We start from the raw sequence: 15,996 nt of genomic DNA on the forward strand, positions 1-15,996 counted from the left end.
GGAAATAAGATAATCTATAATTATTTTGGTTTAGTACTGTGGGCTTTATTTCACTATTATTGTTTTTTGACAAGATCTTTGTATATATCTCAGGCTGTAAAATCTTCAGTTCCCCTGCCTCAGTCTCCCAAGTGCCTGGATCCTAATTCTTCATATTCTGACACTCCTACATCGTATTATTTAATTAGATCTTATTTACCACTGAAAGGCCTCAACTCCCAGGCAATCTCACTGGAGGTTGGAGCTTCAGTATATGAATTGGTATTGTGTGGGGTTGGGGGAGGTACCAGCTCAAACCAAAGAGTTTACTGGTCACGAAGTGTCTTTCCATTGTCAGATGCTCTTCTATAAGGAATTATAGCCCCTTCCATAGCCCCACTGTGACATATAGGGAAAGCAATCCAAACAGGGAAAATTATTTGCCCACAGAGGCAGTAGCAGAAGCCAAAACTTCCTGTTTGCCCCGTGCACTGCCTCTTGGCCGGGGTTTACCACGGAAACTGCTCTGCAGCAAATGCAGTAGGCTGAGCTTCTGGCCTCAGCAGGGAATGTTCTCTTCTGCACTCCAAGGGCATTTCTGTTCATCCCTCTTCACACTCACTAAAACATCACATTGGGTCTCCTGACCAAAATTTCTTGCCTGAAGATCCAAAGCTGAATTCCTCTTGTGGTCCAGGTCTTATCAGAACAACATCAGGATCTTTATTATGCCTCATGATACGGCTCTGTACAATCTACTGCCATCAGAGCCTATAGATACATTATCTTTGTCTCTGTAGCATCTGTCATTTGAAGGCGATCGTTTTTTACATTAGTGAAGAAAGGCTCATGGGTACCATGACTTCCTCCATCTGGAATGTAGACTCTTTGATGGCAGGCTTCCTGTAGCAGCACGTGGCTACGTTTTCACCCACCACCTCAGCCCCTCTCTCCTTGTGGCTGGATAATTGCAGTGCTACCGTAAACTTCAGAAAAGTCCACAGCAGACCTTGCTAACCCATCAGACCTTGGTTTCGGTCTTCTCCACTCACGGAAGAGCCTCTTTTCTGTGAGGTGGGGCTTCATTTCTACCCACCACAGATATTTGACTTTTAGAGAGATTATACGGGTATCCTAGTACAACAGCCAGGTGGCCAGCAGCAAGTCACTGGTTCCTGTGCTGTCTCCCCGCACCCCATGCGCTCTCTCTCTCTCTCTCTCTCTCTCTCTCTCTCTCTCTCTCTTTCTCTCTCTCTCCATATAGATATATACTCTAAAACATTTTTATAGTATATGTTTATAAATATGTTACTTAGAATTACACATATATACATACAGATGTGTGTATGTATGTATATGTATATATATCACCATATATATATATATATATATATATAAACATCTCTCCTTCCTTCATATCCCCTGCCCATCTCTCCTTTTTCCTTGGATTTGCTAACTCTTGAGTTTGTATTATTTAAACCTTGCTGCTATCTGGAAGCTGGCAGCTGGCATTGCCACCACCACATCTAGCCTGAGATGTCACGATTTATTTGGTTTAGTTGTATGGCTTATCTCTTGATTGGGTAGGCTTTTCTAAGCATGTTTGGCTCAGCAACCCAGTAGTCACCGAATCTCTGAGTGCAGGTTAGCTGCACATAGAAGAACATCTATAAAATGCTGGTGCCTGGGTCCCACTTCCAGGGGTTCTGATTTAATTTGGTCATGGTTTCAAAGGCTGTCCAGCTGATTCTCATGGGTATCCAGGGTTGAGAATCTCTGGTTAGTGCTGAATGGTTGCCAGGGCAACAATTGATCGGATACTTAAATATCTTCCTCTGGGAAATTCATGGTGATGACTCTTTTTCAGGAGATTCTCCTCCACTGCTGCCAGAGAGAGAGGCGGTAGGCAGTGGCCAGTGGGGGCTACGGTCACCCCTTAGAGCTGCAGCAGTGCGTGGGTGGGGGTGCCGCTCAGGGGGAGAGCATGTGTTGCACAAACACGGGGTTCTGAGTTTGGTCCCCAGCACACATCACCATCCTACAAGCTCAGTACTCAGCTATGGCCCTTCCTGAAGTCAAGGGAATTTTCTTCTAGGTCTGAAATTTTCGGCAGGATATTTGACTTAAAGGGGTGTTTTAGCAATGGCGGTATTTTGGATCGCTACAACTTGGAGGAATGCGACTGGTATCTGGTGGGCAGGGGCCAGGGGCAGTGCTAAGCATCTCTCTGTGCACAGGGCAGCTCTACAACAAAGAATTACCCAGCACAAAAAGCCTCGCATGCCAATGGTTGAAAGCCCCTGCTAGATCCTTGCTCTTTGGGTTCCCCCGTGTCCCAAGAAGTACCATCATGACTGGAACCAGCCCTGAAGTATTTCCCACATTTGAATTCTACTTTAAGCACAATTTCAACGGTCTTTTTCAGATCCGCATTTTGCATCCCTTTGAAGTGGTCCCAGAATGTCGCCATTCCCTTTGCTTTTAAGAAATGATGGATGCTGCCTGACTGCAGGGATCAGAGGCAGGATAATCCCAGCAGCACCTTTCCCGTTGATGCTCCCTTTCCTGTCTGGCTGCCTTCTCAAAATACAAAATGAACAGAGCCCAGGACCTTGATGAGCCCTTGCCCATCCAATCTTCACCAGGTGTAGCAGCCAATGGAGCTAGCCTCAGGGTGCAGGTCACTCCGGAAGGTGTGCCCTGGGGCTACTGGGCAGATGAGCGGCTGCCCAACTGCAGCAGGCCCTGTCTGCATTGATTCATAAACACCGCGCTGATGCTTTGAGAGCGACCTGCACCTGTTGATCTCCCCCCCCCCACTCCCTTAGATCAGTTCGTTATTGAATTAAAGATGATTGCGATTTAAGGGGAACCATTGGGCAGCCTGGGGACAAACCCAAGGTTTGGGGAAGAAATTGAACCAGGCACTACATTTACCAAATCCAGTCTCAGCTGGATGCATTTTTCTCTCTCTTAAGGAAATACAAAACTGCAAGGGCTGGAAGTAGAAGTAGAACCTTCCCTTGCAGTGTCAGGAGCCCACACAGAGAGGCTGGCATGCCAGGAAAGGGAGCCGATTATAAATAGCATGAAAGCGGCATCAGTCAAAACTCACAGATGTGCCTGAGCGAAATGTTAAAAGAAACACCTTCTGAGAGAGGGAGTGATGGCTTCTCTTTATTTTTATAATTGAAAGCACTAAGGAACAAAGGCACTTTATATTCATATTAAATATACACACCCCGACATCACACCGAGAGAAAGGTACAGAGGCCTACAGCATTCACACACACACACACACACACACACACACACACCTCCAGCACACACACACACACCCCTCCAGCACACACACAGAAACACACACCCTAATAGCACATACACACAAGAATACACCCCTACATAGCATACACACACAGCAAGAAAGGGATACACACCCCTACAGCGCACATATAGACACACCCCTATAGTATATACATGGATTTATACACCCTACATTCTACAGAGCATGTGTGTATGTGTGTGTGTGAGTGTGTGTGTGCGTGCGCACACGTGCAAGGACGAGAGAGAGAGAGAGAGAGAGAGAGAGAGAGAGAGAGAGAGAGAGAGAGAGAGCCCCTTTAAAGAAATGATGGCTAATCATTAGTTCCAACAGAACAAAATCACAAATGGCCAGGACCTCGCAGAGGGAGCAGTTGTCCTTTCCTTCTCTGTGAACTGAATCTATTTAATAAGCCTATGGTCTCTCCCTGTGAAGTCATTTTCCTGTGTGGGTATTTCTTTTTCCAGCTTCGATGGAAACCGTTTGAGATTCCAAAAACGTCTCAGAAGAAAGTGGACTTTGTGAGCGTAAGTCAGTCTTCTCCATGCCTCCCCACTGCCCTCCTCTGTCCTGCGGTGAGCTAGCTAACCATCTGCTGTCGGAATGCCAAGCAGAGCAGCCTGAACCGGAGGCAGCAGAGACACCTGTGTGTAGCATGGGTTTGGCTGAGGGATGTCTTACTTACAGGCGCCATATGGCTTCTGACACCAAAGAGCACCCAGGAGTATTTGACCTCACAGAAAGGCCAAAGAGAGTAAAATTTCCTCCCTCCAGCACTTCTTCTTTGGGTCAGGACGGGCACTCGTAACCTTTCTGGTTCATAGTGCCTTTGATGGTCTGGTGATACCTGTATTTTATTTATGTACTTATTTATTTTGTTGTTGCCTTTAATTTGGGGGTTTAGGGTTTTGTTTGGTTGGCTGGTTGGTTGGTTTGGTTGAGATAGGATCTCCCCCTGTAGCTCAGGCTGGCCTTGAACTCACAACAGTCACCTTCCTTCAGTCCCAGGTGCTGGGATTACTGCTATGAGCCGCTATGCCTGGCATAACCTGTGTTATTTGACTGGGTAATATAAACTACATCAAATTACATGGACAATTACATTGAAATGCAATGGTAAAAATATTTCAAGAAAATAAATTGTATTTGTTTTATAGTTGCACACATGCCTTCTAGTTAATGTACTAGATCATAAGACCTATGGGGGAAATTCACTCACTGTAATATGAGCCCAAATGGTGCTTTGAGATGCCTGTAATGAAAGCTATAAAAATGTCCCTGTCATTGACAAAGTAACAGCACTTCCGGTGCTGCTGCGGTTTGCTGCCTGCGTTCATAATGCTTGAAAGAGATGATAAATTCCACTCGGATAGTAAAAAATAAGGACAAACTATGTTCCCATCCGAGAACTTGGAATCCCTGAAATGGATGTCTGGGCTAAGATGACATCAACTCAGGTGAAGTACAGTGCCAACTGGCCGCCCTCCTCGATAGTTACAAATGTTGGCAGTACGGGGACACCTGCACCCACAGCAAGGAGTGTGAGGGAGAAGGGACAGGAGCTGTCAGGGGGCAGTGCTCCAGGAGGGCAGAGGAGGGTTCTGCAGGCCAACTTGGCTCATCTTACCTAGGGAAACTCCAGGTGCCCCGCGTTAGCTCAAACTGTATCAATCATCTTGAAGCCTGTATCCTTAGAAGTGTCCCCGTGGCTTGTGAGGACGCACTTTAGTAGACCTCAAACTTATCAGTTAAGTGACACTAGAAAAACAAATTCCCTTCCTGTCTATGGGTATCTGAGGAGCAGGACCCTCGCTGTTTTGGCTCCCTACCTGCCCGTTTGGGGCAGAGCGATGTTAGAAGTCAACTTGCTGCACCCCCCCTAACCAGAACCCCAGTCTTCTCTGCTCTGCTCTGGGAAGAGTAGCCTGGCTTTCTCCACAAGAGAAACTGCCCCAGGGTGGGGTAGACTTGAGGGGCACTAAATGTCAAGAGAAGCTTCAGATCCTCTTCCCCTTCCCCAAGCCTTCTACCAGGTGCCAACTCTTTCCTCTGGGTTTATCGTAGAGATAATCAAATGTCTATCTCAAATCCATTTAAAGAAATGACATTATGTTCCGTAAGTTCATCTGACTTGACTTTAAGACTTCAGACAAGGTCGACTAGGATCTAGGATGGGACACAGCCCACCAAGTGAAAGTCAAGACATTTCAGGCAGCCTAGCTCCCAATGCCTCCTGGGACATTCTCAGCAGGAAGAAGACTAGAACCTTCTAAGCTTCGTGACTCTCAGGGGCCAGGGGGAAGGCTGAGTCTCTTAATCACTACCCCTTCTCCCTTGCTCTCTCAGGGACTGCACACCTTATGTGGAGCTGGAGACATCAAGTCTAACAACGGGCTTGCTATTCACATTTTCCTGTGTAACTCCTCCATGGAGGACAGGTAAGAGGACCAGGGTTGGGGCATGATAGACCCATCCCTCAGGGCCTGTTGGCCAGAGAGTGGAGGCCTAATAGAGTCCCACATGCACAAACACTGCCCCTTGGTAGTTGGTCCCCTCTCAGAGAAATGTTGGCGTGCGTTTCTTGATACTGATATCAAATACGAATTTCTTGATACTGATATCAAAGACTGGCTCTTGAGACATAGACAAAAATGTCTTGTAACAGCATAGGCAGAAAGGAGAGGTTAGGACCATATGATGAAAGAGAATTTTAATTTTTAAGATTTCCTAGTATTTTTCTTTTAGGCTACCAACCAGCTTCCAGATCATGACACAGGGACTTATTAGTTTCGAATGTTTGGCCTAGCTTAGACATGTTTTTTGACTCTTTTAACTTAAACTAAGCTTTTTTTCCCTTAAATTTACCTTTTCTCTTGAGACTTTTTACCTTTTCCCCCTTCTGTATATCTTACTTTCACTGCTTCTAATGTCTGTCCGTCTGACTGCTGCCTGGCTTTCTGCCCCTCCTATCCTTTCTCTGCCAGGTTATTGACTGTTCAGTTTTTTATTAAACCAATCAGGTGCCTTATGCAAGCACAGTGAAACAAATGCAACATATTTTTACATAATTCATCACAAATCTTTCTATCGTTAAACAAATGCAGCATACATCAACAAACGTAACACACCTTTACACAGTTAAAGAAATATTCTGCAGTATATACAAATATAACACATATTTACATAGTGAAAATAATATTCCACCACACTCTAGGGCTCCCATCCAAAGTCACATGGCAAGAGCAGTTGTGAAGGCAAAGTATCCGCATTAGCTGATAACTGGTAGCTCTGTGTAAGCTTAGTGTTCCTGCACATAGAAGTTTCCATATTGTTTTTGTACAGGGGGTGCATGTCATAGCGCATGTGTACAGAAGACAACTTGGGGACAACGTGGGGGGGGGTCTCTTCTTTTCTTCTACCATGTGGTCCCAGGTTTCGAACTCAGATCCTCAGCCTTAGTGGCAGGTGCCATTACCTGCTGGGCTATTTCACCGGTCCCTATAGTCTGCTTTCTTTTCGATTTGAAAAAGTAAATGTCATTTCTACCTTTTCTTTGGAAAGCAGACTATCATGGCAGCTTTGCCCACAACTCTAGAATTACACCATTGTGCCTGAAGCCTAAATCTGATCTTGCTGACTTAATGAATTTGTGTGAGCTGTTCAAATCTTTTAAAAAAATTGTTCTTATTTTTATTTTATTTTATGTGTCTCGGTGTCTTGCCTGCACCATGTGTGCCTGGTGCCTGTGGAGGTTAGAAGAGAATGTTGAACCCCCTGGCACTGGAGATAGGGACAGTTGTGAGCCTCCATGGAATTGCTAGGAATGGACGTGGGTCCTCTCGAAGAGAAATAAATGCTTGTAACTGCCGAGCCATCTCTCCTGCCCTAGCTGTTCTACTTTTTGAATCATGAATCAAAGCCAAGATCACAGCCCTGTGAGACACTGGAGACCTCCCTTTGGGTCTAGCTCTGTATCAGGTCACCCCCCTTCTCTCCACTTACGTCACAACGGCCTCCCTTTAGTTCTCTCAAGAAGGCCTTCTTGCCCCATTGCACCTAAGCCTGCTTCTCCTTTTGCCTGGAGTTTCTTCTCTTGCTGAAATGATGCCGTTGGCTCTCTTGTCAGCTGTCCCATCTGTAGGGAGGCCTTTGTTTTCTCCCCAAACCAGTGCAGGTCCCTAGTCCTTGGTGACCCTGAACTTGACCTTCCCAGCACCAGTAGGCCTCGCAGTGATGGAGGTCTGCAATCTGCCTTTCTTGTTGCACTCTGCTGGCTTTTTAACTGCGCAAGGGGGGCTTCTTTCCCATGGAAGGCACTAAATAATAATTTTTGGAACAAATAGATGTGTCCAGATTGGGTTAAAACTGAAAAAAAATCACAGGAAGTCCTCTGTCTCTTTCAGATGCTTTTACAATTCGGATGGGGATTTCCTGATTGGTAAGTTCCTAAGTAGGAAGACTGACTGAGCCCTATGCTGCATTCCAGGTTTTGTTGTTATTATTGTTGTTTTACACTTTACTTGCCTGTGTTCTCCCAACTGTTTTATTAAACGAAGTGCCATCTCCAGACACCACCGGTCGTCTGGAAAAGATTCCTAGCATACTTCAAAGTGTCTAATGTATGTTCTGGGCTTTCTGCCTGTGGCTGTCTCTGTTGGGCATCTCTCATGTGGGAGATCTTGGCAGCTGAAATGAAGTTAATAACGTATGACTAACTTGTTAGGAAAATTTGCTTTTCAACTCACCCAAGGAAAGCCCATTTGTCATCAATAATCACCACTCAGATAAAAAAAAAATTATGAGACCATCTAACATGTTAAGGCCCATCAGAGATTATTCTGGTCTTTCCATAGTGGTGTTAGTATCAGTATTAGGGTGTGAACATTTTCGTGTAGTCGGGAGACATGCAGACGCCCAGCGTTCCCACTGATATGTCGGAAAAGAGTGATTTTTTCCATGCTGTGTCCATGGATCAGGTCTCAAAAGCGCATATATACAAGTCTCTCTACAGGAGTCAGGGTGGGAGGGAAGACTGAGACATGGATCAGGTCTCAAAAGCGCATCTATACAAGCCTCTCTACAGGAGTCAGGGTGGGAGGGAAGACTGAGACATGGATCAGTTCTCAAAAGCGCATATATACAAGCCTCTCTACAGGAGTTGGGGTTGGGGGGAAGACTGAGACAGATCAGGTCTCAAAAGTGCATATATACAAGCGTCTCTACAGGGTTCAGGGTGGGAGGGAAGACTGAGATTTTGAAGAACTTTCCAGACCGTCTAGACAGTAAAAACAGTTAACTGACACTGTCCGAATATAACTTACTCCCAAGAGACACAATAAAGGCCTCCTCATTCACAGTAACAACCAACTATAGCCCTTAAGCCTTCAGGTTCTCCCTTGAACAGGGCGGCTCACCCCGCACTGTCTTCTTTTCCTCCCTTTTGCCAGTTCCCCAGAAAGGGAAGCTTCTCATTTACACAGAGTTTGGCAAGATGTTCCTGCAACCCAACGAGATCTGCGTCATTCAGGTTGGTAATGAGCCCCCTCCCCGCTGCCTCTCCCTAATTTGGGAGCCATCTGATGTTTCAGCTGCCGCTATTTCTAACGCTAAAATGTCTCTGTCATGTCTGGGCAACAGGGAGGAATGTGAGTCACACAGCCGGCTTCGGGGTGAGCGGCCCAGTGCCTGCTTTGTTTAATATAGCACACAATCCCAAAGCAAAGAATGTTTATCCCTTCCCTTCCCTAAATGTTTGTAGTCTGCTTGACGCTGTATCAGAGATAGGAGACGGTGAAAGTATTAAAAAAAAAAAATTTTTTTTTCTAATTGGAAGCTGCTGTTACTTCTGGACCCAATGATAGGTAATTGTGGGTATGATTAAAAATTAGATTTTTCTTTGTACCCATCTTTAATCTGCTTGCCTTTCACAACTGTCTTAGTTAGGGTTTCTATGGCCGTCAAAAGACACCATGAATGCTGCAACTCTTATTACGGAAACATCCAATTGGGGTAGCTCGCTTACAGTTTCAGAGGTTCAGTCCATTATCATCGTGGCAAAGAGCGTGGTGGGCGGCAGGGAGCACGGTAGCGTGCAAACAGACATGGTGCCGGCTACATCTTGACCAGAAGGCAACAGGAAGTCCACTGAGACACTGGGTGGTATCCTAAGCATAGGAAACCTCAAAACCCACCCCCACAGTGACACACTTCCTCCGACAAGACCACACCCACTCCAACAAAGCCACACCTCCTCACAGCGACACTCCCTATGAGATTATGGGGGCCGATTAGATTCAAACTGACCCCAACAACATGCCTGGAGCCACAGCCACTTTACTTCTGCATCTAACTGCAAGGATATGATTTATTTAAGAGGGCACGCTTGTGCTTCTGTCCTCCAGAGAGGAATGCGATTCAGCGTCGATGTCTTCGAGGAGACCAGGGGCTACATCCTGGAAGTCTATGGAGTCCACTTTGAGTTACCTGACCTGGGACCCATCGGTAAGCAGACCTTCACTCTGAGTCTTACTTGAGATAGACGCATCTCTCTCCCTCTCTTCCACTCTCACACCTTCTCTCTCCAGACATCCGCCTCAGACCAAGTGCCTTCCTATAAAATGCCCAGATAACAGAAAATGACCCAAACCAGTCTACTCTAAGTTTCTCTAAAATAACACCACTGAACAACGAGGGTAAAGGTGTGTAATGGGTTTCTAGCTAGATACTATATATTTCAAAGGACACAGAGGGGATCCCAAGAATAGCTACCAAAAATGACATCTGAGATTTGAGTGAATTCTTTTGGGTTTTGTTCTTTTGGTTTTTTTGTTTGTTTGTTTGTTTGTTTTTGTAAGTCAGGGTCTCTTATATCCCAGGCTGACCTCTAACTCTCTATAAGGATGAGAATGATGTTTAACCTCTAATCCTACTGCCACTCCATCCAGAGTACTGGGATTTTAGGCGTTCACTACCATGCTAGTACCATGCAGTGCAGAGGGCTGAACCCAGGGCTTCAGGCATGTGAGGCAAGCCCTTTGTTGCCAACTGAGCTACATCCTCCCCAGCCCTGAGATTTGATTAATTTTTGATGGCACATTAAAGAGAAGAGGGAAGTGAACTACTTAAGCAAATACAAGCTAATGAGAATGAGCTTCGTGAAGAATTGCTTTCTGAAGTCAATGAGCTGTAAAAATGGCCGGCCTGGGTTCTAGTCCTATGGAACAATGGAACGGACTGGGTGACAGGCGGCCTTTGAGCATCACATTCCTTCTGAGCACACTCACGAAATCCACACACTTAACACACTCAATGAGTGTATCACTTCACGCTATGAAGGAGCTAGAAACAACAACCCCTATGTGGTAGATTAAAACTTCTGCTCTCCCTGCCCCTGCTCCTCCAACCGCTGAAGGCAGGGGATGCGGGAGGGGAGGGAAGATCTTAGGAGTAATTGTTCTCGAGCCTCCCTTGGAGAAAAAAAGGGAGCCCGAGGAATTTGGCCCCTAGTTTCATCCTGAGCCATACCTCCCAGTTCTTTCCTTCTGTGTCAACAGCTTTTCAGAGCAACAAGGACAGGCCAGCCTGTGCCTTCTGGTCACTCCTCTGGGGAACCAAATATTCAGAGGAAGGTGGGAGGCAGCAGAGAGGCAGCTGGAGCCATGGTGGGCCGTCTGTCATCTTGCCTGCCACCCACTCTTCCCACTTTGGTCTAGCTTCCTGCTGCTGTGCAGGCAGCTGAGCCTTCAGGCTCCACGGAGCATGTACCCTCTGGAAAATATATATAATTTACTAACCAGCTGGGGGCTCTTTTTTTTTTTTAACCCCAGGAACTGGAAATGATAAAACACTCCCCAGGCCTCTCCTCTCTGAGTTAAATTATGTTTTTGCACTTACGCTTTTTCATATTTTGTCTTTTGATTTATTTCCTTTCTCCGGAGGGAACACTCCCTCCTGCGCAAAGCTAAACAGGCAGGTCCTCAATTTGTCCTCTCTGAATGGCAGGCACATATTTTTCATGCTGGACAGCAGCTTTATAATCCTGGCTTTTGAGTTCTATCTACCAGGCAGAAGCCGGCCTGGGACAATAGCTTGTAGCCTTTTTATAAGAGATCAAGGTCTAAGCATTTGTTGGAGAGAGTCTCGGGCTTCCTTGGACAGAGATCTGCTGTTCTCTCAGCTCTTCCTCTCTCCTCCTCTCTAGTTCCTCCCTTGCCCTTTCTCTCGCCTGTGGTAAATGAATAGTGATATGATAATGATTATTTAAAAAAAAGAACCAAAATCACTCTTCAACTTTAGAAAACAATGCTGTTTATGAGGATTTTTGAAATTTTCTGTTTTTCAACCAAAACTCTTGGATCTTTCTACAAATCTACCAGACTGAGATCCAACAGATTCTGTTTTGCTTGGGATTGAATCTAGGGGCTCATATATGCTGGGCAGGCACTCGGCTAACACCCCGGCTGGGAATCCAGCAAGGATTTTGATGATAATTTGTGGAATGGCTCTAGATGCAGAAGAAGGCCTTCCCCTTTGCGGGCATCTTCCCTTTGACTTTGGAAATATCTAAATGGGGTTTGGGTTACTATGTTCTAGGAGCAAATGGCTTGGCCAATCCTCGTGATTTCTTGATTCCTGTTGCTTGGTATGAAGATCGTCAAGTGCCAGGTGGCTACACTGTGATTAATAAATACCAAGGCAAGCTGTTTGCTTCCAAACAGGTAAAGTACGACTGTTGGTAGCCAGGGCTGCATGTGGAGTTAGGAAGCATCAGTTAAAAGCCAAGGTCAACATTAGGAGCATTACGTATGTCCTTTTGTCTATTTTTTGTTTGTTTGTTTGTTTTTCTAGGCAGGGTTTTTCTGTAGCTTTGGAGCCTGTCCTGGAACTCATTCCGTAGACCAGGCTGGTCTCGAACTCATAGAGCTCCACCTGCCTCTGCCTCCAGAGTGCTGGGATTAAAGGTGTGCGCCACCACCGCCCAGCACATCCTTTCATCTTTATCACACTACTAAGGTACTGCAAATTACATACTGCTTGCCTTCCTAGTCATGAAAATGGGTCAGATAGCGATAATTAATCACCCATGTCCCAGTAAGTGATAGAACCAGGGTTAAACCCCCCAGCTGTTAGACTCTACAGGTTATGCTCTTTATACCATCTAGCAATGGAAATTTGGCACTATGCAGGTCTCTGGAAATGTCATGGGGAACATGACATAGAGGCCACCTAAATACGTTCTGAAAAAGAAGATGAATCACCACAAAGATCAGCCAAGACTGATATTCCTCAGTGACAACCTCATTTCAAATACAAGAGAATTTGCTAATTAACTTCAATTATCCCAGAGACCTAGTAAACTCAGAACATGAAATAATAATATATAATAATAATAATATAAAATTAATTCTGAGAGATGGCAACATTCTGTCCCTTCTGAAAGAGTGTCATATGAAAAAAATAATATATAATCTAGGCTATATGAGTTCTTGTTCATTTTTTTTTTTTTGAGACAAGGTCTCATGTAGTCCAGTTTGGCCTTGAATTTTCTTTGTAGTTGAGAGTGACCTTGAACTCCTGACCCTCCTGCTTCTATCTTCCAAGAAAGTACATTTCAAGTGTGCCCCATCATGCCAGGCTATTACTATGTGTTATTACTTAACTTCCTGAGAGCAGAATGTTAGAACAGATTAACCATATAATGAAAGGCACCCAAATAGCCCTTCTGTTGCTATTGTTTGCTTTATTGTTTTATTTGTCTGATTTGTTGTCTGCATTTGTCTGGCACACATTATTTTCCTTGACTAGCACCAAAGGCCATGCCAACCAGCAGAGACTAACCAGTCTGAAACTTCAGCTTAAGCCCTGGAGCAAACAGTCATGTGTCGTCCTCATGTTCTCCGGGTCGGGATTTTTCAGAAGTTGTTCAGAGACCATTTGTATTAGAAAGCCACAGAAAGCCTTGTTTAAGATGCTTATACCTACATGAATTCTCTCCTCTGGCAAAAAGCGTTAATCTCTGGGGGATCCGAAGAACAAATCTACATGAGCTTTAAGAATGCTCCCCAGACTATTATTATTTTACACTCAGTTGATAGAGGGCCTCCTTTCTGGCAGTAGCCAGCAGCTGCTGTAGAAAGAAAGCTTTCTACTTCCCAGGGGACCCTTGTGATGGTCCCACTGGCCCATTCTCCTCTGCCATGGTCTGTGTCCTGGGAGAGTGACATTTGTCCACAGAGTAGCCTGGGCTCCTTAGTCTGCTATCTCTTGTTCGGTTCAACTGGAAGAAACTTGATGACAGGAAAGAGGATAGTTGGACATTTCTTCATCGCCTCCTCCCTATTGAAGACATGAATAGGGCCTGGTCTATCTCCTGTTGAGTGGCCTCAGTGTGGGGAGTCAGTTTATTGCAACTTGTAAAAGCTGATGTGCTCACATCTGCACCACCCTGGGTTTCAGCAGCATCATACTGGGACTCAAAACCAGGCACTCAACATTGTTTCTTTGTGTTCTTTTTTTCGCCAAAAAAATATATTATTAGGGGGAGATAAATATCATAGTGAGAGTATTCACAGCACAGATATCGGAAAATACTATAAATCAGAGCCTTGTTTCCCCCAAAGAACTAGCTATAAATATTTACAAATAGACTTTTCTCCATGGTTCTGGCTCCTGCCGGCATCCTATAACAGTACTTTCTCTTCTTTTTCTCATGACTAGGCATGCCAATGCCTTCCCTGTGGTAAGGCTCAGGAACCTCAACACCTCTAATCATTCCACTTAGGCCTAACTATGCTTTTGCACAGTCTTTTCCCTTAAATTTTTTCTTCGTTCTCAAGAATATCATAATTACAAAAACATACGATCATATTCAGCCCCATTTCCCCCTTTTCCTCTCCCTATATCCCCTTCAACACGTCTAACTCCCAACTTCACATCTTTTAAATTTTTTTATTGTTTATACCCCCCTAATTACAGTTAGTGCTACCTATATGTGCATGGATGTAGGTTCACTCACAGGAACGTGGGGATCCTACCATTAGCACATCGTCAGTGCCTGGAGGCCTGGAGATCATCTACGCCATTTATATCAGAATTTTAGCTAGCTTTCTCTTATACACATCTTGTTGCTATGAGTTCATTAGTTTGACAGCCATGTCATGTCTAGAAGGCAATATTTAACTATATTCCTTCCCATCTCCCAACTCTTATATTATTTCTGCCTCTTCTTCTTTCAATATGGTCCTTGAACCTTGGTCTGGCTGGGTGGGCATTGATATAGATGTTCCATTTACGGCTGAGCATCTCTTAGTCTCAGTATTTTGACCAGCCATAAGCCCTGAACTTTAGAATATTCTTTATTGGATCCTCCTTCTGGATTAGATGCACAGTACCCATGAGGAAGATCATGATACCATAGCCCCAAAGTGATCTCCTACCCCAGATGAAACAGAGCACGGTGTTAATGTCATTCTGAAATCTCAAACATGTAGACTGGGGCTCTTCACGGTGTCTTCTTCCACAAGCTCAACAACAGATACTGTGTCTATGAGAACTTCCTTTAGACTGCAAAACCCTGGAGAAATAGCACAGCAAGTGCCTGCTGCACCAGGAAACAGAGGGAAGCCCAGATTGTTTGAGAACTGCTGGCATCTACAGATTCCTACAGTTAAGTTAAAAATTGAAAAAGTACCGTTTGGTGAGTGTGCTAGGCTTCGGCTGTACGCGTGACAGGCCTGACAGCTGCAGCCTCTGAACTGGAAAAGGGGTTAACGACTAAGTGAGGACCTAGGAGAGGGTGTGCGAAGCAACTGCAGAATGATTATGAGCTACGATGCTCCCAAAGGATGGTCTAGTTAAATTTAGAACAATAGCAAATAAAGAGTTATGTCAGTAAGTACTGTATGTAAGTCTACAGCTACAGAAATATTACATCCTAAGACCATGCTCTCCTGGTTTTTGTGATTAGAGTGTCTCCCCATTCAATGTTGTGGCCTGGCACGGAAACTATACACCCTACAAGTACAACCTAGAGAACTTCATGGTGATCAATGCAGTGGCCTTTGACCATGCGGTAAGTCTGGACCATGCAGGGACCCTGGGGACGGGACAGCCCGTGAATGGGAAGAATCCAGAGTATACCTGTGGACAGTCACAGAGCTAAGGTTCTCAAGGTCATCCTTGCACAGCCTCAACAGGATCACCTGCCCTTTGGTGAAGGAATACATTCCAGGGCAAACGAGGAAGCCAGGAAATACTCAACCTAATTTACTTTGCTTCTGTGTAATCACAAGTCTCACGGATGGGCAAAGGAAAACCTGCTAATGCTAATGCTGAAGGCAGGAGGGAAGGTCGTTTACAGACCTGGCCACTTTTGCAAACCTGGGGTGTGTACTCTGCTCTGGCTGCCTTCCTGCTCCCTAGTCTCTGCTTCTGGCTGTGGTTGGCTATGAAGAGCAAGGGAGCCCTTTTCTAAAGGTATGCAAAGGTTGAACACTTGAATTTTTTTTAAAAAGCCCAATGTTTGAATTTAGTCATATTTTTAGTCAATTAGGGGGCCAAGAATAGGTCCCTGGTCTACCGTACAGGCTCCCGAGAGCCCAGATAAAGTGCTAGTTTTGTGACCCTGAGGGGAAGCTCATTCTGTAGTGTACTTCATAATAGATTAACTTAACCCACAAGCTGAGGGATAATTGGGG

The 15,996-nt window shown here is 45.0% G+C and overlaps 1 protein-coding gene across 1 annotated transcript in view; it reads left to right on the forward strand.

Annotated features, from left to right (window-relative positions):
- Window positions 1-15,996, forward strand: part of Hgd (homogentisate 1,2-dioxygenase) — a 48,746-nt gene that overhangs the window by 23,561 nt on the left and 9,189 nt on the right. Inside the window, exons 5-11 of the mRNA XM_038344907.2 lie at window positions 3,769-3,828; window positions 5,648-5,739; window positions 7,705-7,739; window positions 8,749-8,828; window positions 9,703-9,802; window positions 11,894-12,018; window positions 15,267-15,371. Of these exons, the coding sequence (XP_038200835.1) occupies window positions 3,769-3,828; window positions 5,648-5,739; window positions 7,705-7,739; window positions 8,749-8,828; window positions 9,703-9,802; window positions 11,894-12,018; window positions 15,267-15,371 (597 nt within the window). The remainder of the gene's footprint in view (window positions 1-3,768; window positions 3,829-5,647; window positions 5,740-7,704; window positions 7,740-8,748; window positions 8,829-9,702; window positions 9,803-11,893; window positions 12,019-15,266; window positions 15,372-15,996) is intronic.

This window comes from Arvicola amphibius, chromosome 10 (genome assembly GCF_903992535.2).
Source record: "Arvicola amphibius chromosome 10, mArvAmp1.2, whole genome shotgun sequence".
Lineage (NCBI taxonomy): Eukaryota > Metazoa > Chordata > Mammalia > Rodentia > Cricetidae > Arvicola > Arvicola amphibius.